The sequence below is a fragment of the Trichoderma camerunense genome, assembly GCF_050948025.1.
Source record: "Trichoderma camerunense strain CBS 138272 chromosome Unknown V8C40scaffold_1, whole genome shotgun sequence".
Lineage (NCBI taxonomy): Eukaryota > Fungi > Ascomycota > Sordariomycetes > Hypocreales > Hypocreaceae > Trichoderma > Trichoderma camerunense.
This window is the reverse complement of record NW_028145369.1, coordinates 3,643,036-3,669,699: the sequence shown is the minus strand read 5'-3', so window position 1 is coordinate 3,669,699 and position 26,664 is coordinate 3,643,036. Positions and strand designations below refer to the sequence as shown.

At 50.5% G+C, this 26,664-nt stretch overlaps 8 protein-coding genes across 8 annotated transcripts; 5 read left to right on the top strand and 3 right to left on the bottom strand.

Moving 5' to 3' along the window:
* Positions 1-456: 456 nt before the first annotated feature.
* V8C40DRAFT_21642 (uncharacterized protein) lies at positions 457-1,359 on the top strand. Its single transcript, XM_083212169.1, has one exon. The coding sequence runs from the start codon at positions 578-580 to the stop codon at positions 1,085-1,087; it is 510 nt and encodes a 169-aa protein (XP_083079831.1). The 5' UTR covers positions 457-577; the 3' UTR covers positions 1,088-1,359.
* Positions 1,360-1,667: 308 nt separating this feature from the next.
* On the bottom strand, positions 1,668-2,651 carry V8C40DRAFT_21660 (uncharacterized protein). The gene is made up of 2 exons (XM_083212172.1): positions 2,189-2,651; positions 1,668-2,127 (listed from the first exon to the last, which is right to left on the bottom strand). The coding sequence occupies exons 1-2, from the start codon at positions 2,617-2,619 to the stop codon at positions 1,866-1,868; spliced, it is 693 nt and encodes a 230-aa protein (XP_083079830.1). The 5' UTR covers positions 2,620-2,651; the 3' UTR covers positions 1,668-1,865.
* A 132-nt stretch (positions 2,652-2,783) lies between these two features.
* Positions 2,784-4,705, top strand: V8C40DRAFT_231709 (PPIL4 family peptidylprolyl isomerase). Its single transcript, XM_083212985.1, has 2 exons — positions 2,784-3,046; positions 3,117-4,705. Exons 1-2 carry the CDS (start codon positions 2,967-2,969, stop codon positions 4,483-4,485), a joined length of 1,449 nt encoding a protein of 482 aa, XP_083079829.1. The 5' UTR covers positions 2,784-2,966; the 3' UTR covers positions 4,486-4,705.
* V8C40DRAFT_231705 (uncharacterized protein) lies at positions 4,573-8,817 on the bottom strand. The gene has a single exon (XM_083212984.1). The coding sequence runs from the start codon at positions 8,582-8,584 to the stop codon at positions 5,060-5,062; it is 3,525 nt and encodes a 1,174-aa protein (XP_083079828.1). The 5' UTR covers positions 8,585-8,817; the 3' UTR covers positions 4,573-5,059.
* Positions 8,818-9,063: 246 nt separating this feature from the next.
* Positions 9,064-13,869, top strand: V8C40DRAFT_279685 (uncharacterized protein). Its single transcript, XM_083221274.1, has one exon. It carries the CDS (start codon positions 9,185-9,187, stop codon positions 13,589-13,591), a length of 4,407 nt encoding a protein of 1,468 aa, XP_083079827.1. The 5' UTR covers positions 9,064-9,184; the 3' UTR covers positions 13,592-13,869.
* Positions 13,870-14,350: 481 nt separating this feature from the next.
* V8C40DRAFT_231699 (uncharacterized protein) lies at positions 14,351-16,274 on the top strand. Its single transcript, XM_083212983.1, has 3 exons — positions 14,351-15,370; positions 15,429-15,625; positions 15,687-16,274. Exons 1-3 carry the CDS (start codon positions 14,937-14,939, stop codon positions 16,082-16,084), a joined length of 1,029 nt encoding a protein of 342 aa, XP_083079826.1. The 5' UTR covers positions 14,351-14,936; the 3' UTR covers positions 16,085-16,274.
* Positions 16,275-16,928: 654 nt separating this feature from the next.
* Positions 16,929-24,315, top strand: V8C40DRAFT_279682 (uncharacterized protein; the record flags this gene model as incomplete). The annotated part of the gene is made up of 3 exons (XM_083221273.1): positions 16,929-17,970; positions 18,047-23,728; positions 23,789-24,315. 3 exons carry the CDS (start codon positions 16,929-16,931, stop codon positions 24,313-24,315), a joined length of 7,251 nt encoding a protein of 2,416 aa, XP_083079825.1.
* V8C40DRAFT_231698 (CDP-alcohol phosphatidyltransferase family protein) lies at positions 24,207-25,552 on the bottom strand. The gene is made up of 3 exons (XM_083212982.1): positions 25,269-25,552; positions 24,827-25,203; positions 24,207-24,773 (listed from the first exon to the last, which is right to left on the bottom strand). Exons 1-3 carry the CDS (start codon positions 25,399-25,401, stop codon positions 24,408-24,410), a joined length of 876 nt encoding a protein of 291 aa, XP_083079824.1. The 5' UTR covers positions 25,402-25,552; the 3' UTR covers positions 24,207-24,407.
* Between the last annotated feature and the right edge of the window lie 1,112 nt (positions 25,553-26,664).

Here is a 26,664-nt window from a genome sequence, read left to right as displayed (position 1 = left end):
ATCGACCTTTTGTGGTTCCTGTTGGTCCGGGCTTGATATATTCCACAAAAAGAAACTACACACACACGCATCATCTACCGGCGGCGGAACTTTACGCTTGCGCAAAAGAGGCAATCTATTTCCCTTGCCCTAGAATCAACAGAAGGTCTTGCTTCGTTGCACCTTTAATATCCGTCCTCGACCCCCCTGGCCAGACCCGGAAGGCAAGGTTCCAACGTTCTGCACATCAACCACTTTCCCATCACTTCTATTATTACGAAGCGAGAACTTCATCGAGTTTCTATTCCTATCATCGCCAGCGGTCGAACCGGGTCTTGTGATCTCGATACCATTCATCTCTACTTTCGACCATTGTTCTTTTCTTCATCACCTGCTGCGCGGAGTGCAAACCGATTTATTTTTATTCTTTCGTGTGTCCGATGGTTTCGTCACAGCTGGGAACAAGAGCAATACCTCGATCATATCGCTGCAGCCGCTGAAGAGAGAACCACGTTGAAAGCGAAGCAACAAACCCGCCCAAACCGACCACCTACAACAATACCTTTTTAAGTACAACAAGTACATTCACACAATTCAAATGTTCACAATGGATATGGACTTTGAGAGCTATCACCACAACTACGCATTTACTTTGCAAAAGTATCTGCGTCTGCAGCAGCAGCACGAGCAGCTCTGCAACAACCTCGAGCAGATCCGCCCGCGAACCGCCTCGACCGGCACCCTGTCCACCATCTCGTCGCCCAGCACGTCGCCCGTCCGCTCCTCCATCCTCACCTCATCACGGCGCCACTCGCGATCCGGAGGCCCCTCACGCCGCGGCTCCAGACAGCCGCGCCAGAGCAACAACGGCTGGGAGGACCAGCTCGACACCATCCTCGACGAAGAGACCATCTACCAGATTTCCGCCGAGGAGCAGCGGCTGTTTGACGTCAACGAGAGTATCAAGCGGGCCTTGACGGAGCTGCTCAACTGCGATGCCGTCCGCAACGACATGACGACGCGCATGTGGGCTCAGGCCCGGCTGATGGAGACGGAGAAGGAACTTCGGTCGGGACGGCGGAGGAGAAGCTCCCCAAGCCGGGACTGAAAAGAGTCAACGAGTCAAAGACTCTTGAAATCGTCGATAACATGGCAAGGCGAATATCATTACGCAGCCATTTGTGGAGAGGCTGATCACGCCAAAACATAAAATTCCACTGAGACCCGCCGACGATCCGCCATCTTCATCATCAACATCACAAAGTCACTCCTTTGCTATCTGCAATATTCTTAATTCTAATCCCACCAATGGGCTATCACACTAGCCTCTATATTTATACCAATGGAACCGTTTTGACACGGCACACCCAATTTTTTATCCATCTTTTTTTTTTGTATTGGGGGAAAAACAAAAGATACCACAGGCTCAAGTGGAGAGCTGACACCATTCATACGATATGGGACTTTTTTCTTCTTTTTTTCTATTTCCATGACTGATTAGGGGAATACAAAAAAGCGCAAAATTGGGGACATTCATTTTGCTTCCATTCTTATCTCTGCCGTCAATTTCCTTTTTTTTTTTTTTCATGTATTCCGCTCAACCCACCTACCCGATTCGGGCATGATGCGGCTGACTGCCCTGTTTTTGTTGCATGATGCAAAACAAAACTATTATTTCATCGCAGCTGTTCCGTTTTTTCTGGCATCGCATTGCGTGCGCGCAATTATTTATTTTTCATCTCAGAACTGTACATGAAAGCCATTTTCTTGTTTTGATGTACATACATACCTACCTGACCTTGTCTGGTGCAACCTTGCTTTGTTTTATTTTGTTCTATTTTTTTTTCCTCTTGCCATCTTATAGTGTTTATTGTTTAGGTATCTTTTCACTTTGTCTGCTGTGGATCGGCGGTTTTACGGGGGGCATCACTAAAACAGGGAAGCGAGCCTGCTGTTGATATATTTATATACATGTATTCCACATAGCATCTGAGGGTTTTGTTTTTCATCATCTGGGATTTTGTATTTTGTTTTGTCTGTTGTATTTTATCGTAGCTCACTAGCGAGCAAGCAAACAAGTCTAGGCTGTCAAGACAGTCACAATTCATCAATATTGTTGAGTCAAAGTTCCAAGTTTCAAGTTTCAAGGTGCGTCTAGATTCCCATCTGCATTAGTGCAACTACAAGTCCAATAAGTATCACGGAATATATCAAGACACCACTACAACTACACCACGCCACTCGCCTCGTAAAAGAAAGTGATGCATCGAATTCCGTATGCATGCCGTAAGTGAAATCCTCCGTAGGATTGCAATTGCAAAACCTGTACAACGCAAATTGCCACCTGCGACGGGATTGGATACGTGCATTGACTGCGACTGAAACGGCAGCCCTGCAAATTGGCGACAAGCTCGGGGATAGGCGAGCGGCCGTTGCGGTGTCAGGTTGACTGAGATGCTTGAGGCTGGATGATTGGGGAGAGAATATGGAGTACGGAATAAGGAGGACTGAATTTTTGGGGCGGCCGGGATAGAGTTGCTTCTTGAGGCTTGACTGTCTTTCATTTCTACATATCATGATGCGTGCATGTGATTCTGGACATGGCTGCAGAGGCTCAAGTCGTACTGTGTAATTATGCATAACTCAGATACACCAGAGCCAGGTTATTAAGCTCATAAACTCAAATTTTTGTGAAGATTGATTGGAAGCCATGAATTACATTACTCATCAGGTCTCATTTGTTGAGCTTTATACTCTGTTGCTGTGGTGTTTTATGGCATCACGATTTCTTAGAGCATCACCAGCATTATGTAATCAGTCACAGGCCGTCATCCTTGCAGTGGCTTCTCCACTAAAATTGTCATTCATCAATCCGTCAAATCGCAGCCTCGCGCGTCAGACAAAACGCGGCTGCAAAGCAAAGTCAACTCAAATCAAATCCGCATCTTGTTGTTCGGATCTTGAATCTTGGGATTCAATTCACCACCATGTCAGTCTTGTTAGAAACCACCGTCGGTGACATTGTCATTGACCTGCTCATCGACCACTCTCCCAAGCTGTGCGAAAAGTAAGCTCTATTCTCTTGTATTCTCTTCTTTCCTGTCTTCTGTTCAAGCAACTGCTAACCATCCGCATAGCTTCTTGAAGCTTTGCAAAGTCAAATACTACAATTTCTCTCCCATCCACTCCGTCCAAAAGAACTTCTCCTTCCAGACCGGCGATCCTCTCGGGCCTCTCGCCAAACAATCAGATGGAGGCTGCTCAATATGGGGGCACCTATCGGGCGATCCGTCAAAGCGCACATTCACAGCCCCCTTTCACCCCAAACTGAAGCATCTAGAACGAGGGACTGTTAGCATGGCGACGGTTCCGCTGGCCTCAGACCCAGACACGCGGGTGGCGGCATCACAGTTCATCATCACTCTGGGCGAAGAGACGGATTTCCTCGACAGCAAGGCTGCCATTTTTGGCAAGGTTGTGGAGGGCTTTGACTCTTTGGAAAAGATTAACGAGGCCATGGTCGACGACAAAGGATACCCGTTTGTCGATATCCGAATCAAACACACCGTCATCCTGGATGATCCTTATCCTGATCCTCCGGGCCTGAGAGAACCCAGCTCTAGCCCTCCACCTTCAGACGAACAACTACGGACGGTGCGAATCGCCAACGAAGAAGAGCTACACGAGAACGATGATGTAGATGAAGAAGAGCTGGAAAAGAGAAGGCGGGAGAGAGATGCTAGGGCACAGGCTTTGACACTCGAGCTCATGGGCGACCTCCCATTTGCTGAGGTGAAGCCACCAGAAAACGTCCTGTTCGTCTGCAAACTGAATCCCGTCACGCAAGACGAAGACCTGGAGCTCATCTTTGGCCGATTTGGCAAGATTCTGAGCTGCGAGGTGATTCGAGACCAAAAGACGGGCGACAGCCTACAGTACGCCTTTATCGAATACGAAGACAAGGCATCGTGCGAAGTGGCATATACTAAAATGCAAGACGTCCTCATCGACGACAGGCGAATCCACGTCGACTTTTCACAGAGCGTCAGCAAGCTCAGCGACGTATGGAGGCAAGACACGAATAACAAACGAAGGGCAAGAGTTCGAGGTGGATGGGGCGGCGTGCAGGAACTCGAAAAGCGACGGCAGTACCGAGAAGAGGATGAGAGGAGCTCTGGGAAGAATTACAACATGGTCTACAGCAAGGAGGAGATGAAGGGGAGACATGATCGAGGCTCCAACGGCCGGAGAAACGATGATGGACCCGACCAAAGAAATGATGACCGGCCTGACCGAAGGAACGATGGTCGGTACGACCGTAGAAACGAGGATCGACCTAATAAGCGACCTTCAGAGCGAGACAGTGGGCGCCAGTACCGAAACCGAAGTAGAAGCCCTCGTCGAGGAAATAGGGACGATGACCGTGATAGACAGTTTAGGTCAAGAGATGGCTATCGTCACGACAGGAGGGATAGAGATGGAGATTACAGGCGCAGAGACAGGTGATGGTATACTGGAAACACATTAACGACATGATTGAATAATATATAAAATAATTACACCAACCTGTTTCCAGGTGTCACTAGAGAATTGGTTGGTGACTGGGCCTTTTCACCCATCATACATCAACCCTTGCCAATCGCTTGCTGCCTCGAACCAACTGACCAGGGCGTGAAAACGACAATGTTACACTGGAAACACTGCGATCTTGGCCGGACAATCCTACATTTGACACCGATGACATTTAGACAGAGGACTGGCAGAGAGTAGGCGAGCTCTATGTTACATGCCGAAACGTTTTCTATATGCGCCTTCATTCTACGTTATTTATCGCGGCTGTACGGCGAATGATTTAATGCGAGCCAGTCAACAAGTAAACGAAATATGAAACTCTATGGAGCATTTATTTCGTCAAGACTTGCGAGCTGCAAAAAGACAATGAGATTGCTATGATCAGTCCAAAGTTCATCAGTCATTTATTGGTATGAATACGACATCGACAATGTGAAACCAGTCGGAAATGGATTCAAAAAGCTTACTCGCAAGCCACACTGATGTTGTCTCTACTAGAAGAGCACACTCAAGGAGTCGCTTTGATCTCTCGCTTCAACAAAACCTCTCTGCCATGTTCCCACTCCAACGGATCATTGCCCATCAAGAACTCGCTCTTCATCTGCACCCACGTCCGCCAATACCTCTCCGCGCCATCTTTATCCTTCCCGAACGGCACTTCCCAGGGTATCACCTCCACCATCGGCAGCACGAAACTAGCCTCCTTGAGCGTATACATGTCCACCCCCCATGCCGTTCGAGAGACCACCTCCAGGATCATCACATCCCCGTCATAGCTCCGCAGGACATTGAAGCGCAAGTTAGACAGCATGGTTGGGGCTGGGGGTTCAGAATTTTTCGGCTTCCGCACGATTAGAGGGCGATAAGACTTGTCGTCGTCGGGGCTGGGAAGGCCCGCATCCTTGAGGTCACCGAGAGTAAGGCGTACGGCGAGCTTGGTAAGACGGTAGGTGAACGTGGACTGGGAGCCAGGAGGGACAAGGATGGAGAATATGAGGTCGAAGGGGACGGTGCGGTTTGTAGGGACGAAGCTGTCGTATTCGATGGGCGAGACCTTTAGGTCGAAGCTGGGATTCGCGACAACCACATCGGGGGTGGCCGGCATTGGCGGTGCTGGAGGGAGAATAATGGATTCCGTTGGGACGTAGGCGAGTAGATTGGTCGGCTGGTATAAAGGTTTGGGTGGTGGTGAAGGCAGCGCCGAGGGAGTGTATTTGTGTGCTGGAAAAGGGGGAGGGTGGAAGCGGAAGGATGAAGTGCGTTGCTCAGGTCTGAGAAGAGGCAATGAAAGGTGCTCCCAGTCTGCTGAGATCGACAGGTTATCTTTCCTTGTCTTTGCCTCTGTCACTGTGTTGGAATCCCTTGGCGCGGGCTTAATGGTGAGTGTATAGATGGGCTCGTTGAGCTGGAGAGCAAACACAGCTGCCGTCGGTTTCGGTTCGGTATACTGGTCTAAGGGTCCATGCTTTCCATCCTCCTTCGGGTCTCGAAACATTTCCTTGCTGAGTACTTCGTGTATCTTCTTCGCATACTCGACGACGCGGATCGTCCTCGACTGCCAGTCAAAGAGCTCTCCCATTGGATACGTCTTTGAGCCACCGCCCAGCCATCCACCTCGCTTAATAGGATCTGTCTCGGGATTCTCAGACGCAAATATCTTTTGATGTTCAATTTCAATCTCATCCTGCATGCGACCCTGTGCCCTGTCTTCCTTATGCAGGCCTGCTGCTACCACAAACGTCTGTTGGTGCGCCGGCAGAGTGAACTTCAGACTCACCAACCCAGGCGGCTCACGATCAAACAGCACCAGCATGGTATCCGAAGCCAGCTTTCGCTGTACCAGAATTGGAGCGGTAGGTTTGGCTTTATCCCAGTCCTCGCGTGTGTGGAACTGCTCCTCAAACTCGGCACTAACTGCAATATCAGGGAACTGGACTAGCAGTTGGCTCTTCATCAAGAAGCCATATGTAGGCATCTGCTGGCAGTATCCGATGCCCTTGAGGGGAGTCGCGAGGTACTTGTTGAGCCGAGCTTTCAGTGCGCTACGGCAGAAGTCTTCCGCAGGATCGTCTGTGACGTGGTTGGCAAGACTCAAAGCCCCATCAACCATGGCGTCGGTCCAGTTGGCATCGACGTGAAAGAATCGAATCGTCTCCGGCGGGAGATATGATGGGTCCGGGATGAAATGGTGAGCTGGGATGCCGGCGAGATGAAGCTTGTCGAGCACCCACTCTTGTACTACTGCGTAGTCGGTGTTTGTAGGGACGGTGTGATAGCAGTACGGCCCGCCATCGGCCGAAGTAGACAAGGCGGTGGAAACATACAGGGCCTGGGAATACATCTGGTTGAAGATGTGGTTTGAACGAAGGGATAGGTTGACTTCGGAAACTGGTTCGCGCCGCTTCCACCGGTTCGTGTCTACGGTTGGCATTGCCGAGGCATGCAAAGCAGAGTTGATATCGTTGAGGCAAGCAATTGTCGAGCCAATATCCGACACTACGCGGGCACGGCTGTGATATGCCACCGTGTCGATAGTCTGTGAATCTGCGCTTCCTAGCCGCTTGTAAATGTCTTCCTTGGCCCTGGCGAGCGCGTCTCGGTGGATCGCGGTTCGAAGACGAGCCAGTGAGGCCGTAAAGGACTGGTCACTCATGGCCAGCGTTTTGCCAAGCTGCCAGGCAGTCGCATACGAAATGTCCATGAGTCCTAGGTTGGGATCGAGGATCTGGAGGTCTGTGCCAAAGTTCGATTGGAAAGAAACACTGGCGTTTAATGGATGAGCAACTCTCGTGGGAGAGAGTGGCCCCCGATACATGGCCGCTGTTTGCTCGCCCGTGACGGTGCGGTGTCGGACGAGGGTATATCCATCGTTTTGTCGTTTCGTCACTAGCTCTTCCATGGATAGTCTAACGTTTTCCTTGCCTGCCTCTGGCACTGGCTTGTCAGCCTTAGACGTACCGGTGTTGTCGGTTCGCAACACTTTGAGCCCCTTTCCACCAGTGCCGATATTTTGAAGTGCACTCCGCACATCAAAGGAACCAGGTGGCAGAGCCGTGTAGGTCCAGCTGTACAAGCTAGTCATGAGAACTTTCTCTTTGACCTCTGACAACTGCAATCCGTCAATGCCCTGGAGAGAAACCAAGTGCACCATGACCGGCGTGGCCGAGTCTACATCGACAGGGCCAATCCGATGCGAGACGACAATACTGAATGTCCCCGAATCCCCCTCGATGGCCGACATGGTGCCCTCGGTAGCGACTGTGCGCACATGGGATAGAAATCGAAACTTGGCAACGTCGCACTGCGTTGGATTTGGGTCCTCGGAATCGGTGAAGAGCTTCTTGAACAGCGGTCCGGGGACAGCCACAACACTGGTTTTGACCTGCTCATCACGTTTTGCGGGTTCACGGATCGTCTTCAGCAACGTGTCATTGCTTTTTATGTCCTTGGTCGCACCAGCCCTGAGGTCCCAGCCAAGGTTCTCATTGGGTGTTGCTCCCACCCCTGGCGGGAAGATTGTGTCTCTTTCGTTATTCGTTAATTCGAGCTCCTCTGCTGTAAAAGATATGAGAGCAAACCAAGGAATCGTGTTCTTTTCTTTGTCTGGTAGGCTCTGTTCAGAGACACGCCGTGCCCACGGGAGGTGAGGGTCACGGAGCACCATATGTGGTAGGGTCCGAAACTGTGCCGTTTGTCCTGGTGCTGGGAAGACGGACATGACTGTGGACGTCTGGTCGTCACTACTGCCACCACCACCGCCGTCGCTGCTGCTGAGGGACCATTCTGGAGCAAGGACGTCAAACTGCCGCTTGACGTCAATCGCTCGTGCTGGGGGCTCCTTGCCGTGTTTAGGATCATCTTTGTCCGGCGTGACAGTCTGCGAGATGGTAAGATCGTGCAGACCCGCAGTCAAGGAAGGGAGATAGAAGGAATGGAACTGGGCTTCTCCGGGTTGAAGCTTAGGGACTTCGTCGCATAGAATGCGTTGCTCATGACGGAGAGTCAAGTGACGGTACTGTCCTTTGAGAGACATTTCGCGGGTGTCAGAAGATATGACCTTGCCTCTACCGTATCCGTGGTAAGAAAAGAAAGAAACAAAAACCTTGAGATATCACTTGGGAAGTCTAGCATGAAGCCATTTCTGAAAAGCTCAACAGCCATGGAGGGGTCTGTCTACACAGCAGTGAGGACGCACCACAGAATTCGATAGCCCACGCCCTCCACCCGCTTGCCAAGATGCCTCCATCATAGGCAAATAAGAAAAAGGTAGAGCGAAGTACCGATCTGTGTGGACTCGTAGCATGGGATCACTACATCGCCACTGCTTTGTACTAGCGAATCAATAGTGCGTATCCCAGCAGGGGTTTCAAGACAAATGCCCAGCTGAGCGGGAAGAACCACACTATTGATAGTTAGTTGTAGGGGTCCCGGAACAAGGATCCTAGCTTGGACTATCTACCGTGGAAATGGTCCCTGGATTCTTCTATGTATCTTCTATCAAGGCTGTCTTATGCTTACCCACATCTCCAGATAAACGACGTGCCTTCGGTTTGGCGAGTAAAAGGGAAACTGAGCGGTGGTTCTTCTGCATATTCTTTGAAGATACAGCAGAAACATTCACAAACTTGTCACAATGGTGCCCAACGCGGATCAAAACGTGCTCATACCTATCAAGATTGATGCATTCGTCCTCAATGATAAAGTGTGTGACGGCGGCTATGATGACGATGAACTGAGAGCACGAAAGGCCAAAATTGCTCCCATCTCACAACCCAATTACTCGTTTCTGCGTCTGAAAAAGTCTTATCTCCAGTCAGACATTCTGTACCATACCGACTTACACAACGCCTGTCCGGCCGATTTCAACTCGCGCATTACAGATCTCGGATCTCGCTCTCGTCGTGAAAACCGACAGGGCATCTATCTCCACTGGACGCTCCCTCGCATTTACCGGAGTGGTAGCGCTGCAACGAGCGATGCAGAAAAGGGCAGAAATGGGCTTCCCATCTTCCCCGAGGTCCCTACGCGATGGCTAGTCGTTCGTCACATACACGACCTTGAGGCCGTCGAACCTTGTGCAGCAAAGGACAAGCTGAAAAGGGTCTCTGCGTGGGTTGTTGAAAGTGACCGCTGCCGAACCCTCGACGGAGAACGAAACCCCAGCGACGGCACACTCGAGAAACCCTGGAATGTTCTTGATGGTACGGTTGATCTTCAAGTTGACGTGTCACCTTTCGTCAGCGCATCCGACTCTGTGGTTAACGGGGATTCGGATGTCTTGGAGAAACAGGCCGAAATTTTCATAGGCGACAAGAGAAAAGCATCAGAGTGGAAGGAAACCCAACCTGAAGACGGAACAACAGATACCAGCAAGTCACGCGTCAACTTACGACTCTTATCTTCGTCCAACGAGCTTTTTCCAGATTACCAGCCGCATAATTCCAATGTTTTCTCCATCGTCGATAACTTTGAGTATGACCGTGTTGATATCGGAGACAACAAAACTAAGCCATTGTACGCCTCTCGGGTTCCATCAGTTAGCTACTCTGTCATCGGATGGCACTCCAAACCACAAAAGGACATTGTCTGGCTCAAAGGGAAGTCTGATACCCGTGCGCAGCTCCTGAAGAGGCTGGACATGGACTTTAAAGGTTTTCACCCACGGGGGCTCGACTTTGACGACATTATCCCGCAGGAAATCGTCGACTGGCTTGATGAATGTCTTCCTCGGAGGGAGCAAGGCACACGAAGCCTTTGCCACGGCGCGGTGTATGATGTTTCTTGGGATCTCCACAGGGCACCAGGGGTTATCCTTGCTGATAAATATGCTGAGATGTTGAGCCAGAAGCTCCCTGTGGCAGTAGGAACGACGCCAATGGATGCACTGATGGCGTACGCGGGCGCGCACGAGGCAGATAAGGACAACCCCAATGAAGATGTCAAAAAGATTGAGTCGGCACTGAAACGGCTTGAGACGGTGCTCTTGAGCAGGGATGATGGCGTTGAAGCGCACGCGCAGGGGGTAGACATGATGTATAACTGGAACTATACAAGGTTGGATGGCGGGCAACAGTATCATGTTTCTGGAGGTGAAAGTGGCGGGAAGCCGGTCATTCCTGAGAACAAGAGGGGAGACTTGATCAAGCTGAACGACTTGTGTCGCTTCCGAGATGCAGCAGACAGGAAGCTCAAGAGACAGCGCTGGGCCGTCTTTGCGGAGTGGTGGCAGGCTGTGACGCTGGCCAAGAAGGAATTAGACGTGAAGAATGCGCTGAAGCCAATCTTGGACAGCATTGACGCCTTGGAGAAATTGCTGGGTATTAGCAAGCAGGATTTAATTTCAGTCTTGACTGACGAAAAGAAAGGGGATGAAGCAACAGAATTCGAACCAGGCGTGCATCCGCCCTTTCATCAGCAGCGCGACCCGACATTGCTCGTTGGTGGCGTGCGATCTGGCTGGGAACCAGACTACCTGCATACACTCCTGATCAGACTAGACACTCAATTGCTCGAAGAAACAAAAACTGCTGTCCCCCGTGAGGAGGAGGATGGCTGGGGAAGTCTGTTTAAAGAGTTTGTAACCAAGAAGATGCCCGAGCCGCTAAGAGCATCAGCTCAAGCCCTGCTTCGCGAATTTGTTGTGTTACGAACAAGGAGAAGAGACGAGGATGACGGTACACCAAAGACACCAAGCTTCTTGAGGACCCACGGATTTATGGGCGGAACATCCGATGATGGTCCCAAGAAACCGGAAAGACAAAAAATAAGACCCGAGATGCCAACTTTTCATGACCGCCAAGGCTTGGATCATAAGGGGACGTCCGTATGGCGTGACTCTTGGAACAATACGCAACCTTGGTTTCCCTTGTTTCTTGAATGGGAGGTAGAGTACACTCATATTGATCATGAGGATTGGGAGCTTGCCGAGTCGAAATGGTGGCACAGCGAAGGTGCCAAACTGCACTATGCCATCAAGCCAGACATGACCTTGGAAGACAAATACGGCGACAAGACCAAGAAAGAAGTCGACAACCGGCGTTTTTCAGGCCGGGCTCTCATCCTCCCACAGCCGAGCTTCTCGCTTGAGCCCAAAATCCTACAGCTCTTTTCCGATACGGCAGCGGAGAAGCTAGAAAAGTTGCTACCATGTAAGGACCGTGAGGAACTCGCCAAGAGCCTGAGGAAATTCGACTTTCTCTCTGCGCCTCTGTCTGGGTTTAACAGCCACATGCTCACAGTCGAGCAGGGAAATCATGTCAAGCCCTCGATACGCAATCCTGTGACCGGTGAAGTGAAGTTCATGGGTGAGGCGGCTCGCAAAGAAGCCGGACTGTCTGAACAGGTACTCCAAAATATGGGCATCGAGACAGATCTCACGCCGTATGGACGCAGCAAAAGTAAACCCGACGACGATGGGCCGGCCGTCTTCAAGCCTGTAACCCATGGCCAGTTCCGCATCACCAAACTCAACATCATCGACAAGTTCGGCCAGGCCATCCACGCAATCGACCCCAAGCCCACGACTGAGGAGCTGACTCCGAAGCTGTATCCCTGCATCAGCGATTGGTACGCGCCACAGGCCAAAAGCTCGAACCCAGAGTCCCCCAACATCGTGGGCAAGGTGAAGAAGGAGAACGAGACAAAATGCGAGTACATCCAAGTACCGCCGCAGATCAACCAGCCAGCACGTCTCAATGCAGCTTTCACGATTCCATCAGAGCCCCCTCTACACGAGGACGACCCAAAACCTCCTTTCTGGAGGGCTACGCACGACTGGGACCAGCCCATCTGGGGCTGGGTTGTGGTCAACTACGCAAACTTTGGAGTGCAGTTCTTCCTCCCCTCGGGCGCCTTCTATCGAGAGGTTCGCTGCGCTGGTCCTACAGGAGCACTCCTGTCGCCAGAGTGGCTGCCCTTTGAGAAACATGATGATCCGTCCAGGCGCGGCGGCAAGGAAGACGGCGGTGCTGCGGCCAAACAGCTCGCGCGACTGGTCAAGGTCTTAGGAGAGAATTACCCCTATCTGCGCAGGTTCATTGCCACCATCAACGCTGCTACAACATCAATAGCACCCGCACCAAGCGCGTATGCCGAGTTTCGAAGCGCATTGCTCGGTCGACCCCTGGCCCTCACATACTTTGGAGTATCCTTGGAACTTGCCGGTTCCCCGTGGAAAAGTCATTTGTCAAAGGACAACACACCCAAGAAGACGCTCCTCGATTACGAATTCCGTGTCAAGCTGGGGGATCGAGAGCGCGGGTTTGATGGGTTGGTAGGATACTTTCCTCCCCTTCCCGAGTCCGAGCTAAAAGAAGGCAATGCTCTTGACGTATCGACATTCTACACACATTTCCCACCCGGTGTTCACGATATAGCGACTGAAGAATTGGCAAAGATTTCCCTGCCGGCATCTGCTTACGAAAATGACCAGCCAAACCCAACAGTCACCAAGATAATCACTATCAAGAAGGATAACTATCCTCTCCTGAAGCCATACTATCTCGACCCGGACAACAACAACCGCACGCCAGCATCATACGCCGCCGATGCAAACGAAAAGCTTGCCGTATTCGGTGCCCTGCTCGACCCTTTCCTCCCCGTGCATGCGTACACTGGTATCTTGCCAGTCAAGGAGTTTTCCCTCCCGACGTGGACATGGCAGGGAGCCCTTGACAAGCTATCCGCCTTTTTCCACGCCGGACCTGTGCTAATCACGGGGGACGTGCCAGGGTTTGTGGAGGCGAGACAGCTGAAGCAGGGGGATTTGCCACCCAAAGTGGTTGAAGGCGTGGAGGGGGAGGAGAAGCAATCCGTGGGGCTACCGGGTGGCGCGTTGGGGATGTGGAGCTGGCTCCAGCCTTACGATGTTGACGAAGAACGTGGAAAGAGTATCGCGGGTGATGAAGAGGAAGAGAAGCCGCGGGAAAAGTTCATGCCGTTGGCTGTTGAGGTGTTGGGTGAAGAGTCGAAGCTGGAGCGGGGGCCTTACACGGCCATCGAGGGGTACCTGCAGATGGCTGCGGGCGTTAATGAGAAGTAGAAGGATGCATTAGAGGAGAATAATTAGTCTACGAGACGGCAGGTGTTTGCTGCTCACGAATAGTCTCCCGTATAGTGCGGACAATGTATCAAAATACCTGACCATAGGATTGGCCGATGGCAAGTATTGACAGCCTCTTGAGATCATCCTCACAACTGCGTGGGAGGCGTAAACAACAGCGGCTGGACACATGTAGTCTTGTCTCTGAGTCTAATCACTGTCGTGTTAACTGCGGCCCGTTACCGTTACCGGGCCGCGTGGCGTACGGGGAATCGGAGCCGGGGCTAGCCGTCAAACGCCATTAATAGGGAGACGCTATTTGTTAAGACTATTGAGACTTTTGATCAAGGTTGTAAGTCCAGACCTCAGCTCCAGCCTCGATCTGGTTGCTCAGCTTAGAGTGAAACACCCTCGCAATAACTGCCGGGAAACTCCGTTGCCTGGCTGAGTTCATCAGCTGTTACTGAGTTCCGAGACATGATACTCCCTTGATAGACGAATGGCGTGTGGCAATCAGCTGGACCCTGAGGATTGGACCGGACAATTCCATCCGATACATACATTGCATCAGCACTATTTCCCGACATGATCGCAGCTAAGCCAGGTTCAATAATACGCTATTGGCTTGGTCATGCCGCTAGACTAGGTCCAATAATGCACTATTGAGCCACCCGTTTTGTAGTTGTCGTCGTTTACGCTGTGATAGTGACTGGTATGCAAACTTCAACATTCATAGCTAGCCTCTTTTCACCTACAATACAGTAATGACCCTATCATGTTACCTTTTTCATTGTCCATTGGCCATTGGCTATGGCCCGTGAAGGAGAAAGAATGCCTTGTTAGGAGCCTAGACTGTCACTCCCGGCTTGTTTTGCACCAGTCTTCAAGTTAGCCATGTGGAAGTATCCGTCTGAAGCGAGACACAATCACAAAAACCGCCTAGTTCACTGGGCACTTCAGCACTCAGGCGGTTCACCAAGCCAATAGTTTGTGCCGAAGAGGGCGGTTACGAAGATGTGGACTATCACCTGGATGAAAGACTGGAGTCATCTGTCATTGTAAGGCACTCTGTGATGACTTGCCATCCTCAGAAAGGAAGTGTTAGCGCTCAATCGATGAGCTGAGCGACATTATCGACACATGGATGTGTAATGCCGTCCGTTCAGCTCGGTTGAGTTGATGCGTGGCCTTATAGACGATGCTATAACTTTTCTTGATCAAAAGCAGTGGTCCTTCCTCTATTTTACACAACGGATTTGATCCTGCTTGTTGACACAACTCGACTTTTACTTGAGTCTTTCTAATTCATAGTTGCTTTTTGTTCTGTACCACTTCTTCCGTCAAGATGAGCGCCGTTTCTGCTGTCATCAACCCCGTCACTGCCGACAGACCTAGCTCAGTTGGCGACAAGCGTGTCCTCATCTTTTCTGCAACCTCCAAGTATAACACCGTCTCATTCGAGCAACGAAAACTCCGAACCGCAGAAAAGACTCCTCGTCGTCACGATGGCATGAGCGGTGGCCCTCTCTCACAAAAGGTCAAGAACCCATCGTCGTTGGTGACAATCAACTACGATGACGCCGCATTCGTCTATGGCGTGAGTATGCATACGCCCCCAAAGACGGGGGAAACACAGCCAGAGCCCATCGCGGTGCTCTCGCTGTTCCATCCAGTCCATCAGCATGTTGCCAAGGATGAAGAAGGAAACAAGATTGTGGTGCCGAATGGTTTCATCGCTGGCTGCACTGATAACGAACACCTCTGGATATACTACCAGTCGTACGTATCTCTAGCGAGTTAATCCGGGGTGAAGATTTGCAGTGCTGACCGAATGTAGAAAATCGGCCGATGGAAAGAACGTCATCATCAAGAGAAGCGAAGTATCCGGAGCTACGGCCAACATTACCAATCTCTCAGTCGAGCATGTGTTGGAGAAGACGTGGCTGGGAGCTTTCTATGATGGCAAATCCCAATGGGTTGTATTCCAGTCTGACAACAACCGTCTTACCATCTTTAACGCAAACAAGGGAAAAGGTGAGCTTCCAAGTATCATGCTCCACCACATAACACTGTGCTCACTACGTTGAACTATTAGACTCCGATATTGACGATGACGAGAAAACGTTCATGCCGTACACTCCAATTGCCTGCGCATTCGTCCCTACCGAAAAAATCGACACCAGCAAGGTGCCCAGTTTCAAGCCCAATGCCAACGTGCTTGGACGGGCCTTTGTCTACTATCTCTACAAACACGGCGGCAACAACATCTTGCAACGCAGATATGCGGATATAGAAGACAAAAAGTATGCTCCCGACTGGAAGGGCCCCATCGAGGCCGGCAAGGGCCCGCAGGCCGTCCAGGCTACGGCACAGATGAGCGTTGTTGTAGACCACGAGCAGCAGTGCAACTGGATCTACACTCTTATGGAGGAGAGTGACACTGTCAGCGCCATCCGTGACAACTGGGCTGCAGACAGCAACGAGGAAAAGTGACTTGACAGTCGTAGGCCAAGCTTTAGCAGCGGGGCTGTTAGTCGAGTAGCTGGGCTGGAGGCTGAGGTTGAGGTTGAACTCGAGCTGCCTCCCGGAACAGTAATAACAGACAAGCTCAAGATTCGGATTCGAGCGAAATTATGATGTATGTTCTTAGTATCTGTACACGCAAAGAGATACTCTTCTAGTGGTTAATAAATGCGGTGTCATGTTCTATCTCTGATTCCCGTATGATTTGACTTAATTGCTGGGCGTATTACTTATCCGAATGCTTGTATAAACAATAAAGGCGGCGGTGTATTTCTGGAGGCTGTTGTATTTACATGTAGTTCTGTTTGCCCTCAATGTTCGATCTCAGTCTTCATGGGCTTTCTGTGAGTTTTTCACCAAAAGAGAACTTTTGCTAGGGAATATCTCCATACTCCCTTCGTAGCTATCATGTCGCATGGCAAGTGTTAGAATTGAGTTCTGACAAGTTGTCCATGTCCGCTCTACAAGCCTGAGAGGAGGCTAGGAGAATCGCTAGCTCCAGCTGAGATGAGCCCCTGCTCGATAGTTGCTGATTTCAGCTCTGCGTCTCTCCACCTAGCTAGCCGCCCATCACGAACAGTACTTCCTGGTACATGGCAGGGGTTCCAAGGAAACTGGACAATGGAGGTGGTGTTTGGGAGGCGGGGGGCGAAGAGGAGTGTAAATAACAATCTCGGGGTGCGAATGAAAGGTCTGTTCGGTTCTATCAAATGTTTAGGATCTGGACATCAACCATCTAGAGAGAACTCCCAAAGATGCTCAATGGTGCCAGTTCTTCTCAGCACACCACAAGCTCCCCCAAAACGACATTCAGATGGCCCATTACCGAGTGGAGTCGTTTCACATCAACGTCGGTGCTGGCGATGCAGCGATTCATCTGCTCACCTCACAGCCGGTTTTTGGAGACGGAAGACGGTTCGTTGAGCAAGCATGGATGATTGATGGTGGCCGCGCTCCAGGCAATGCGGTCCAAGCAGCACTTGAGAACACAATTCAACAGATCGAACTTAATTATGTCTGCCAACGACCGAGTCTTAAAGACAACCCTAATCAAGGAGCCTACCGTTGGTTGTATTTTGACGGGTTTGTCATCACCCATTGGGACGGAGATCACTATGAGGGTGTCATTGCATATCTCTTCAAGTTGGCTAGGGACGCTGCCAACAATAACCTTGGTAATAATAACCATTTGATACTCAACCGAGTATTTTACGATGAGGACACCTGGAAGCCCCTGTCGTGGTTTTATGCACCTTGGAAGATAAACAAGGATAACATGGTAATTGACAACGAAAACAATCTTACCATTACAGTCCAAGACAACAATGGTCAAACCAGAGACGCGGTCGGTACCCTCAGGGCGAGATGGGACTACCAGGCACTCTTGGGACGCAATTTCTTCATGAGTTGGGACGATGACAACGGTTGGCAACAGAAATGGCCACAGATGAACACGCTGAACGGGCTGTTGGCAGAAAATCCACCAAGGCAACCCGGTACTCGACAATATGCCAAGTTTCCAGGCCTCTACTGCGTGGCCGTGTCCCAACGAACCTTGTATAACGGCGCCAACGCGTTGCACACGCCGCAGAACAAGTCAAGCATTGTGCTCTTGGTTATTTGGGGCGATGGGCACATTTCCCACTACTTTGCGGGAGACGCGCATGACAGCCTGGAGAAAAACATAGCGGAATGGACGAAATATAAAACGCCTGATGGGGCGGTCCACGACCGTCAAGTGACATCAATGAAGCTGAGCCACCATGGTTCACGATCGTCTAACCCGCCAGAGATGATTGTAGACTTCAGCCCTCGCAACATTGTCGTCTCTGCCGGCTTACAGTACGGCCACCCCAGTATGTCTTACCCTCTTTGTTTTCTCAGTCCTCATAAACCCGAGTTTCAGGACAGATTTCTGATTGTATCATGCAGGGTGGGAGATTATCTGGATTCTCGCGTCATGGTTTCGATTCCAAAAGTCCATTGATGCAGCAGAAAATAAATACCCACGCTGGCGGCCATTTTTGCCGTGCCAACTACCTTCATATCTCCTCAAGGACGAGTATGGTATGTATAATCCGCATAAATGGGGTATCGGCGAGATGTACAACGATCATGGAACTCTACGACCGTGGTTAGACGCATATAACAAAGAGTACATCGCCGAGCGTAAGGAGAGAGGGCTTGATGCAATCCCCCTGTCACCTTTGGAGGAGTTTGCGGAATGGAGAAACAAGTACAATAATTGTCACGGCAAATTGCCAGACGAAAATGAACAACGACAGGAAATCTGTAATATGACCTACCGCATGATGGCGGACCTCACTTCGCTCCCCAATGGCCCAGAAGATACATGGGTCATCAACACTGTCTTGATTGGAAATGTGCCGATCAAGATCCCTCGACTCGGCGTGGAGAAGGTTGTGGCTATCAATATCATCTCAGCACCAAATGACTCTGGCTTTGATGGACGGGTTGTGGTTGTGTACCTGAACCAAAAGCTATACCAATCTTCTAATCCATCCTTCAGTTGGAAGCTGCCACATGTAAATACCTTGCATGCTTTCGCCATTGCCAACAAAGAAGAACCGCGGAGAGTCAGTCTCTATGCAAATCCAGGCGAGGACAGACCTGGTGCGTGGGATTTGTCCAAAGGAAACCCCAAATTCCCCAAAAGGGCGACCAAGAGCACGAAGAGAAATAACCACGAGAGGCAGGGGTCTTGGATTGATGTCGGTCTTCTGGACTCATCCGAATTCGAGTCCGACGACGATTCATGGAGCCCTATCGATGGTGAGGCCAAGAATGGAGAAGCCAAGACGTTGGTAGTAGAGCGTCGCCATGCTCCTCTCCATATTGCGGCTTCACCAGCTGTTTATATTGCTTCGGAGTCACTAATCTCTGAAAAGGCCAAATTTCCGGCGGGTGTGCCAGTCATACCGCTTCCAAGGGAACATGATCATTTTGGCCTCGTTGACACTCTACATTATAGGCTTTTTAGCCTGAGATCCATACCAAATGCCAATGAAGAAGCGTTACTTGCCGATGATGATGAATGGCTCCTCTGGTTCCGTCTCTTCTTTCAGTGGAACTATGACAGTCCGGGGACACCCGATGGCTTCAACCTCTCGATGACACCAGCTGTTTGGCCACTCAACAGTTCCACTGGACTAGAATTCAAGCTCACGTTTCTTTTTGGAGGTCGATCGTTGACCATGAGCACTGCTGCAGGTGCAGAGTTGACGTTCTCCGATGTCGAAGTTGACAAACTGGCTCTGCAAAGCATGCTAGTTAAGCGTCGTACATTGGTTTTCGGGCTGGAAGCATTACCTACAGACAAACCTCTTGTGACAACGCTTGGTAAAGTGGCAGCAATGGTTACCAGCGATCCAACTCTGGATGGCCATCCCGTGCTCAAGATGTTTGGACCAATAGAGCTCACCCTCAATACAACGAAAGATTTCCGCAACGCCCTCTGGTTCCGTCCAAGCATCAACTATCAGACACACTTGCGTCTTGGGTTCCAAGCCGACCACTCTGAATTTAGTAAATGGCTCGGCAAGTGTCTCCCAAGCATCACAATCGAGAGCGTCACCGTTGTTGCTCGCAAGAAAGCACAGTTTGCCTTTGGAGCTGATGCCGATAGGATCGAGCCAGAGGGCAGTCTTACTTTTCTTTTGCAGTTTTCCATCCCAGGCCTTGGCTTCGATGCGGCCCTGACCTTGGAGACATCTTCAGCGATATTGATCTTGACAATACGCAAACCAAAAACGGCACCTGAGATTAACACCATGCGTGAGGATGCTCTTGACGCTATTGTGGCCTGGCTCTGTACAACCTTGAAGCTCAAATCGCTAGAGATAACAGATATACTAGACAAGGCAAAGTCTGAAGATGGGGGTGCTGTTGATAGAAACACCATTTTCCCACGCCGAATGCAGCTTATGCTGAACCTCAATAAGGAGGGTAACATAGAGGGAGTTGAATCAGTCGATATAACACTCGAGGCTTGTCTCAAGATCGGAAAGTCTTCCGCGGCCGCCCTCGCCAAGAAGCCCATCTTGTTCCTGCTCAAGTTTGGATGGTCCAAGTCACTCGGCGTGTTCCTCAAGGGCAATCTTTGGTGTGCTGTGCCTGAAACTCCCTATGATGTGTATGGGAAAGCGTTGCCCGAGTACGAACCATACATGGAGCTAGACCCGTTGACAGATCCGGACCCAGATAACCAGCTGCGTACTTTGGATATTGAGAATCTTCTAGCATCTCCCAGCGGTGAACCGTTCAAGCTGCCCGCTGGTATTCCGACACAGATCTATCGTGCCGAGATTGAGCTGTCGCAACAAAAGATCTGGTTCAGCGGCGCCATCCGCTGTCCAACACCAAACCGGGATACAGCAGACAGGTCTAAGCCGCCGCCTATTGCATTGGATGACCTTCAACTAGACGCAGGGTATAACTGGGGAGTCAAGAGCCCCGACGACAAAGGCTTCAGTATGAGACTTGCAGTCGCCATTAAACTATACGAGAATGGGAAACTTGATCCAGACAAGGACCCAGACTTGCAGGAACTGCAGGCTGCTAACCTTCACGGCATGCTTGCATACGACAAGGGCAACTGGAAGCTGGCTGCCGACGTTTCGAATCTGAACATCGGACACTTGGCGTCGTTCTGGCATAACGGCGACCAGAACGACGTGATTGACTTTCTCGGAAAGATTGAGATCGAATACGCCGGGCTCGAGTATAGCTATGCCAAAGGGGGTGCTGGAACGCACTTCAAGTTCACTGGCGTTCTGGCTCTCGGCGAGATTCTCAAGCTCGGTCTCACGTATGAGAACGCGGGATCTGATAATTGGTTATTCGAGGGCAGTCTTGCCGCCGAAAGCAAGGATGGAACGGCCTGTACCATAGAGCAGGTGCTCAATGCTCTTATAGATCCAAAGAACATAGCCGGACTACCTTCTGCCATCCTAGGTGCGAAATTGGGTGGCAAGAGAGGGGAGAAGCCGTTGCGTGTTCTCTGCGCAAAACACAAGAGTATGACTGTGTTTGCCCTCCTCATCAACATTGGAAGCATTTCGCTCTGGTTTGTGCAGTTCCGGTCAGAGGGAAAGCTGGTCAAGCGTCTCATCAAAGCTGCCATCAGCAAGATTTCGGTCGACGTGCCCATCTTCAACACCACCCTCGACAGCCCCTTTGAGCAGATGTTCTTCATGTGGGTTCAAGATACGAGTTACAAGCCGGACGAAAAGAACGATACGGCTGTCCCTGGCATATCGCAGGCCGAGTTCGAAATCTTGAAGGAGTGTTTAACAACCAAAGCACAGATCCCAGAAGAAGAATTCTTATTGTATAAGCCAAGGAAACAAGAAAAGGGAGCTGACACTGAAACCGTGGTTTCTGCAGGCTCGCACTTCGTGGTGGTGGTGAAGAGTCCATCAGCCGGCAAGACAAGTGTCATTCTCGACTATGCTTTCGGCAAGCCGAATAAGAAGTCTGGCGGCAAGAAGTCAAGTATACGATCTTACGACGGACAGAACAGGGCGCTCATGGCACCCAAAGACGGCAAAGCTGGGCCACCTGATCCAACAGGGTCCGAGAAGGGGTCCAAAGCACCGCACAAGATGACGCTTGGCCCGCTGTCTGTTGAGAATATTGGTCTCTGGTACAAGTCAGACAAGAACGGCGATGGTGTCCTGGGCATCACTCTCGATGCCACGCTGTTGATGGGTCCTATCGGCATTGCACTGCTCGGCTTCACCATCGGCGTGCCCCTGAACAGCACAACCAGCCTCTCGAACCCGCCGGCCTTAGAGGACATTACATTCGGTCTCCAGGGCCTCATCGTCTCTCTTGACCGTCCACCACTGACCGTTGCGGGTGGCTTCATGCACGACACATCGGATCCCAAGGTCGACATGTACGCGGGGGGGCTGATCATCGGCTTCAAACCATGGATGTTCCAAGCCATGGGTGTCTATGCAACCGTTAGCAAGGACGACATTACCAAGCCATCTTCGTCTTCCGTCATCAATCTATCTCCCTTTAGCCAAAACATGCGCTTCACAGACGATGGGGAAGAGAAGGAAGAAGAGGGCAACAAGTTCACCTTTGCATTCATCTTCTGCAAGCTCAACGGACCGCTATTTTCCGTGGGATTCGCAGACTTTGCCGGCCTAGTCGGTGGTTTCGGTATGAACTCTGATATTGCACTACCCACAGTCGAGCAAGTCGTCGAGTTTCCCTTTGTTGCCGAGCGTGGAGAGGGAACGAAGGAAACGCCCGTCGACACGATGAAGCGCCTGATGCGAGGCATTTGGTTCCGTCCCGCCGAAGGGCTGTACTGGGCCGCTGCCGGAGTTCGTATCACGGCGTTCCAGATGCTGGCTGCGAACATTGTCATCGTGGTGCAGTTTGGAGCTGGCTTGCAGTTTGGCCTGTTTGGTGTTGCTACGTGTGATGTCCCTGCTTTAGAGTCGCCCGTCAAGTTTGCCCATGTTGAGCTCGGCATCATCTGCACATTCGATGTGAACCGGGGCGTCTTCAAACTCGAGGCACAGTTGTCGCCGCGTTCGTTTGTCCTGGCGCCGCAGTGTCATCTCACCGGCGGACTGGCCATGTATGCATGGTTCAAAGACGATGTAAAGGACAACATTGCAGCTGGAGATTGGGTTCTCACCCTGGGCGGATATCACCAAGCATTTAGCCCGCCAACACAGTATCCAAAGCCGCCGCGTTTGGGAATCAGTTGGTCGTTGGATTCTTGCCTCAGTGTGACCGGCGAGGCTTACTTTGCCATCACACCAAAGGTATGCATGGGAGGTGGCCGTTTGCACGCGGCACTCAGTCTCGGAGCTCTCTATGCCTGGTTCGACGCGTTTGTCGATTTCCTAATCAACTTTGAGCCCTTCCATTTCCAGCTACAAAGCCGTCTCTCTGTGGGAGTACGATTCACCATGGATCTGTGGATTGTCACGGTACGCATCAATGCCGAGGTTAGCGCTACGCTCGACATGTCCGGTCCGCCTTTTGGCGGCGTTGTTCATGTTGACTTCTGGGTGTTTGGTTTCGACGTGAACTTTGGAGCTCCGCCACAGCCACCTCCGGCTGTCACTCTCGAGCGTTTCTGGAACGTTGTGCTCAAGTCGTCTGGGTCATCGCCGCCATCGATGCTAGTTGACGACGGCAAAGATGATGACAAGAAGAAGAAGAAGCAAGATAATGCGGCCATCCTGCTAACGTGCGAGTCTGGTCTTGAACCGGCGCCTCCAGGGACGACAGCCAAAGATGACGATCCTTGGCTGGTGCGCGGTGGCTCTTTTTCCTTCTTGGTCACGTTCCAGTTTGCCATCAACAAGGCATCCGTCGTTGAAATACGCGATGGAAAAGACCGCAAGTGTGCATCTGCCAAGATCAAAGCAGAGCACCAAAAGGTCTACGGGAAGCCTATGCAGCTGACCGATTCGCTGACTTCTGAGGCTACGATCTTGGTCGAGTCGAGCACGCCAAAACTGCTGGATGACCATCGGTTCAGCATTATGAAGGACTGGCAAGCGATGGAGTGGCGGATTGAGCCCATAGTAAAACCTGTGCAGAGTTCTATTTGGGGAATATGTAAGTGTCTTTCTGTAGTACGTTACAGAACACGAGTGCTGACATGGATGGCTTCAACAGATAACCGCAGCGAAGATCCAAGTGTTGCGGGTAATCACGTCAAACAGCTGCTCAATGGTGAAAACACAACCATCCCTCTCGTCATGGGCCTGACGATCAAGCCGCCTTGTCCGGGCCTCGCCGATGACAAGGTTAATCCGTTCAACATTGTGCAAGACAGAATGAAGCAAGTATTTGATGACGGGGACAAGAAGAAGCACAACTCGTACTTCCCCAACAATCCCTACTCAGACAAGGCTTGGTCGCCCAAGGAACAGAGCGAATCCTGGGAGCAAGTACGGAATATGTGGCAGGATATTGGCCGCAAGACGCCTGAGGATGCCGTGAAAATATGGGCAAAGAGGCTGGGATTCGAGGTAAAGAAGGATGAAGTGACGAAGACGGGAGATGAAAAGGACGGTGATGAACCTGAGAAGAAGAAGGAGAGAAAACCCGCTCCACTGGTTGGAACGCCACCCAAGGAACTGTTACGACGGTTCAAAACCATGGTGCCGGCTGTGCCACTGGTGGCAGTTGGATATTCGTAATTTTGTCTCGTTTACATGTAAATTTTATATGTTCAAAGTAGCTCATCATGCAATATCTTTTGGTAGAAAGCATCATTCCCTGTTCCGAACTGCTACGTTTGCTTGCTTCTCCGCCTTCGCTCTACATCTACTCTTGCCAATCGTTTGCTGGCTTGAATCAACTGGATAGCATTAATTATTTGCTTCAGCGCCATGAATGGAAAGCAAATTTTGGCAATAATACTCGGCAGGTATCCGTCCATTTTGTTCGCCCGCGCCATCTCAAGCGCCGCAGAGCTATACGGGTTTGGAAAGATCTGGGTTAATAGCGAGGTGTCGATCTCTGTCCCTGTCTGCAGATGCTCTCTTCCGTCAATATCCGCGTTCAGATAGTGAGGGTCAACTGGTGAAGAGAAGGAGACAAGGTAGCAGGCGATAAAGAAGAGCTCGTTGAGAGCACAGAGAGAAAATAAGACAATCTGAATTATAGGTCAGAGTTTAGTGTATAGATTTGGACATGGTAGTTTCGCACCTTGTTCGTGTAATACACCCTCATCAACCAGTGTTGGCTATTGCCGACGTCTTTGTGGCTCGTTCCAGCACCGCCAACAACAAGAGACGCATACATGTGAATATAATGGCTTGCAAGATCCAACACAATCAGGCCCTGGAAAACAATGGCCCAGCGAGGCATCGCCGCCGCTAAGAAAACCAACAGGCACGTCGTAGTGCAACGGTCTGTGACCATGTCCAGAACTGCGCCAAATTGCGTTCCCTGATCCAGCATACGCGCAGCATATCCATCAAGAGCGTCGAGAAGACATGATATCGTGTAGAGAAGAGAGCAGGTGCGTGGATGGAGTGGCATGTAGTAAAGAGAGGCTATAGCCAAGATCACTCGGAGATATCCTAGACATGGTGCCAGATTAGTAGTGAACAGGACATATGTTGTAACATAGAGAAAATGGACGCACCAATGATGTTGGGCCAGAATAAAAATATGTTCTCTGAAGACTTTTGAGTAGAATCTTGGTCTGGAGGCTGGTTAGAAGCATCATCTCGTTCGCGATTCTGATCTCGCTGCGCCACAGCTCGTCGTGTAGGCATTGTGAAGAAACGAATGAATGGGCTAAGGGATCTGAAAAGAGTGTAATAAATACAAAAATGATAGACAAACTGAAAAAAAGGTTTGAGTGATGGTTGACAGTAAAGGACTGCCCACACGACGCCAAGGCTGGTGATGGCGGCGGCCAAGAACAAGCAAACGCTGCCCTGTAGGAGCTTCAAGCGGCACCAAAAACATAATTATTCCTGAATTTGACTGCTGACTAATTTGACACGTGTGATAATGTCTCTGAAACTTGATTGATTCGTAAAAGACTGCACCCAACAGTCCTTTGCATTTTTTGCCGTGTTGGTCTTAGTGCATGCGGTTTTGAATCACGACTGCAGAATAGCTTCAATGTTCACAGCAAATAGCAATGTGTTGTAGTAGGTAGTGGTGTAGCTATTCTACAAAATCATCTATGTCCACGGATAGTCATTATGACATTAATTTCTTGCGGACAGTCTCCCAATTTTGGCTTGAACTCTGCAACAGAGGGTGCAGCTATTTACTAGCTATGATGAGAACCTACCCTAAATAAAATGCATATCCAGAAGGCTTGTTTAATTGCGAGGTTTGGATACTAACACAATGTGTTTAATTATTGAGTAATGCAGTGATCGATTAGAAATTGGTGTGGGTGTCTATGGTCGAGACTCTTCGGTGCGATTATAGGCAAAGATTGGATATGACTGAGAAAATAGTAATAACTTGTTGGACATGGTTCATCGACTATGTAGAAGGGCCTCAAAATTCGCCTCTAGATTCCCTTCAGCTACATGTATGTTTGCCCTTTCTGCATACCGATACATCGTTAAACGCACACTTTCTATCGTCAACTGGCCCTCGTCAGGTAGACCGTTGCTATTGTTTGTCTCATAATATCTTGGGTTTCGAGGGATACGGTCTACTTCAAACTAGAATAATCTCAAGTACAAACCTGAGAGTCCCTGCGTTTGCTGCGAGTCAAGAGTCAAGGCAGCAGCGTCGCGTCAAAGCACCCTCCGCAAGGCTTGGAGTTTTCCAAACAGGCTTGGATCCACGTAGCAACATCTCAGACCGCCGATTGCAAGAGTAGAGGTGTACATTGTCATTCTCATTTTACAAAGGGTGCGTGATGAAACTCCATGCTTTGCATTTCAGTTCCGAGGCAGACTACATGATGCCAGGGCCCTTGAAGCATCCGACGCCCCTGCTGCTAACCTGCTACCCTCGCTGCTCTCCGTCTCTAGAAATTCTCACAATCCAAAGCTATCCTATCCACA

Excerpts from the sequence above, each read along its gene's own strand:
- V8C40DRAFT_231709 (XM_083212985.1), top strand. The coding sequence starts at position 2,967 with ATGTCAGTCTTGTTAGAAACCACCGTCGGTGACATTGTCATTGACCTG. Across the intron at positions 3,047-3,116 it reads TCTCCCAAGCTGTGCGAAAA|CTTCTTGAAGCTTTGCAAAG; the intron begins GTAAGCTCTATT and ends CCATCCGCATAG.
- V8C40DRAFT_279685 (XM_083221274.1), top strand. The coding sequence starts at position 9,185 with ATGGTGCCCAACGCGGATCAAAACGTGCTCATACCTATCAAGATTGAT.
- V8C40DRAFT_21660 (XM_083212172.1), bottom strand. The coding sequence starts at position 2,619 with ATGCATAATTACACAGTACGACTTGAGCCTCTGCAGCCATGTCCAGAA. Across the intron at positions 2,128-2,188 it reads AGTTGTAGTGGTGTCTTGAT|CTTGAAACTTGAAACTTGGA; the intron begins ATATTCCGTGAT and ends ATCTAGACGCAC.
- V8C40DRAFT_231705 (XM_083212984.1), bottom strand. The coding sequence starts at position 8,584 with ATGTCTCTCAAAGGACAGTACCGTCACTTGACTCTCCGTCATGAGCAA.
- V8C40DRAFT_231698 (XM_083212982.1), bottom strand. The coding sequence starts at position 25,401 with ATGCCTACACGACGAGCTGTGGCGCAGCGAGATCAGAATCGCGAACGA. Across the intron at positions 25,204-25,268 it reads ATTCTGGCCCAACATCATTG|GATATCTCCGAGTGATCTTG; the intron begins GTGCGTCCATTT and ends CACCATGTCTAG. Across the intron at positions 24,774-24,826 it reads GGGTGTATTACACGAACAAG|ATTGTCTTATTTTCTCTCTG; the intron begins GTGCGAAACTAC and ends CCTATAATTCAG.
- V8C40DRAFT_231699 (XM_083212983.1), top strand. The coding sequence starts at position 14,937 with ATGAGCGCCGTTTCTGCTGTCATCAACCCCGTCACTGCCGACAGACCT. Across the intron at positions 15,371-15,428 it reads CTCTGGATATACTACCAGTC|AAAATCGGCCGATGGAAAGA; the intron begins GTACGTATCTCT and ends GACCGAATGTAG. Across the intron at positions 15,626-15,686 it reads TAACGCAAACAAGGGAAAAG|ACTCCGATATTGACGATGAC; the intron begins GTGAGCTTCCAA and ends TTGAACTATTAG.
- V8C40DRAFT_21642 (XM_083212169.1), top strand. The coding sequence starts at position 578 with ATGTTCACAATGGATATGGACTTTGAGAGCTATCACCACAACTACGCA.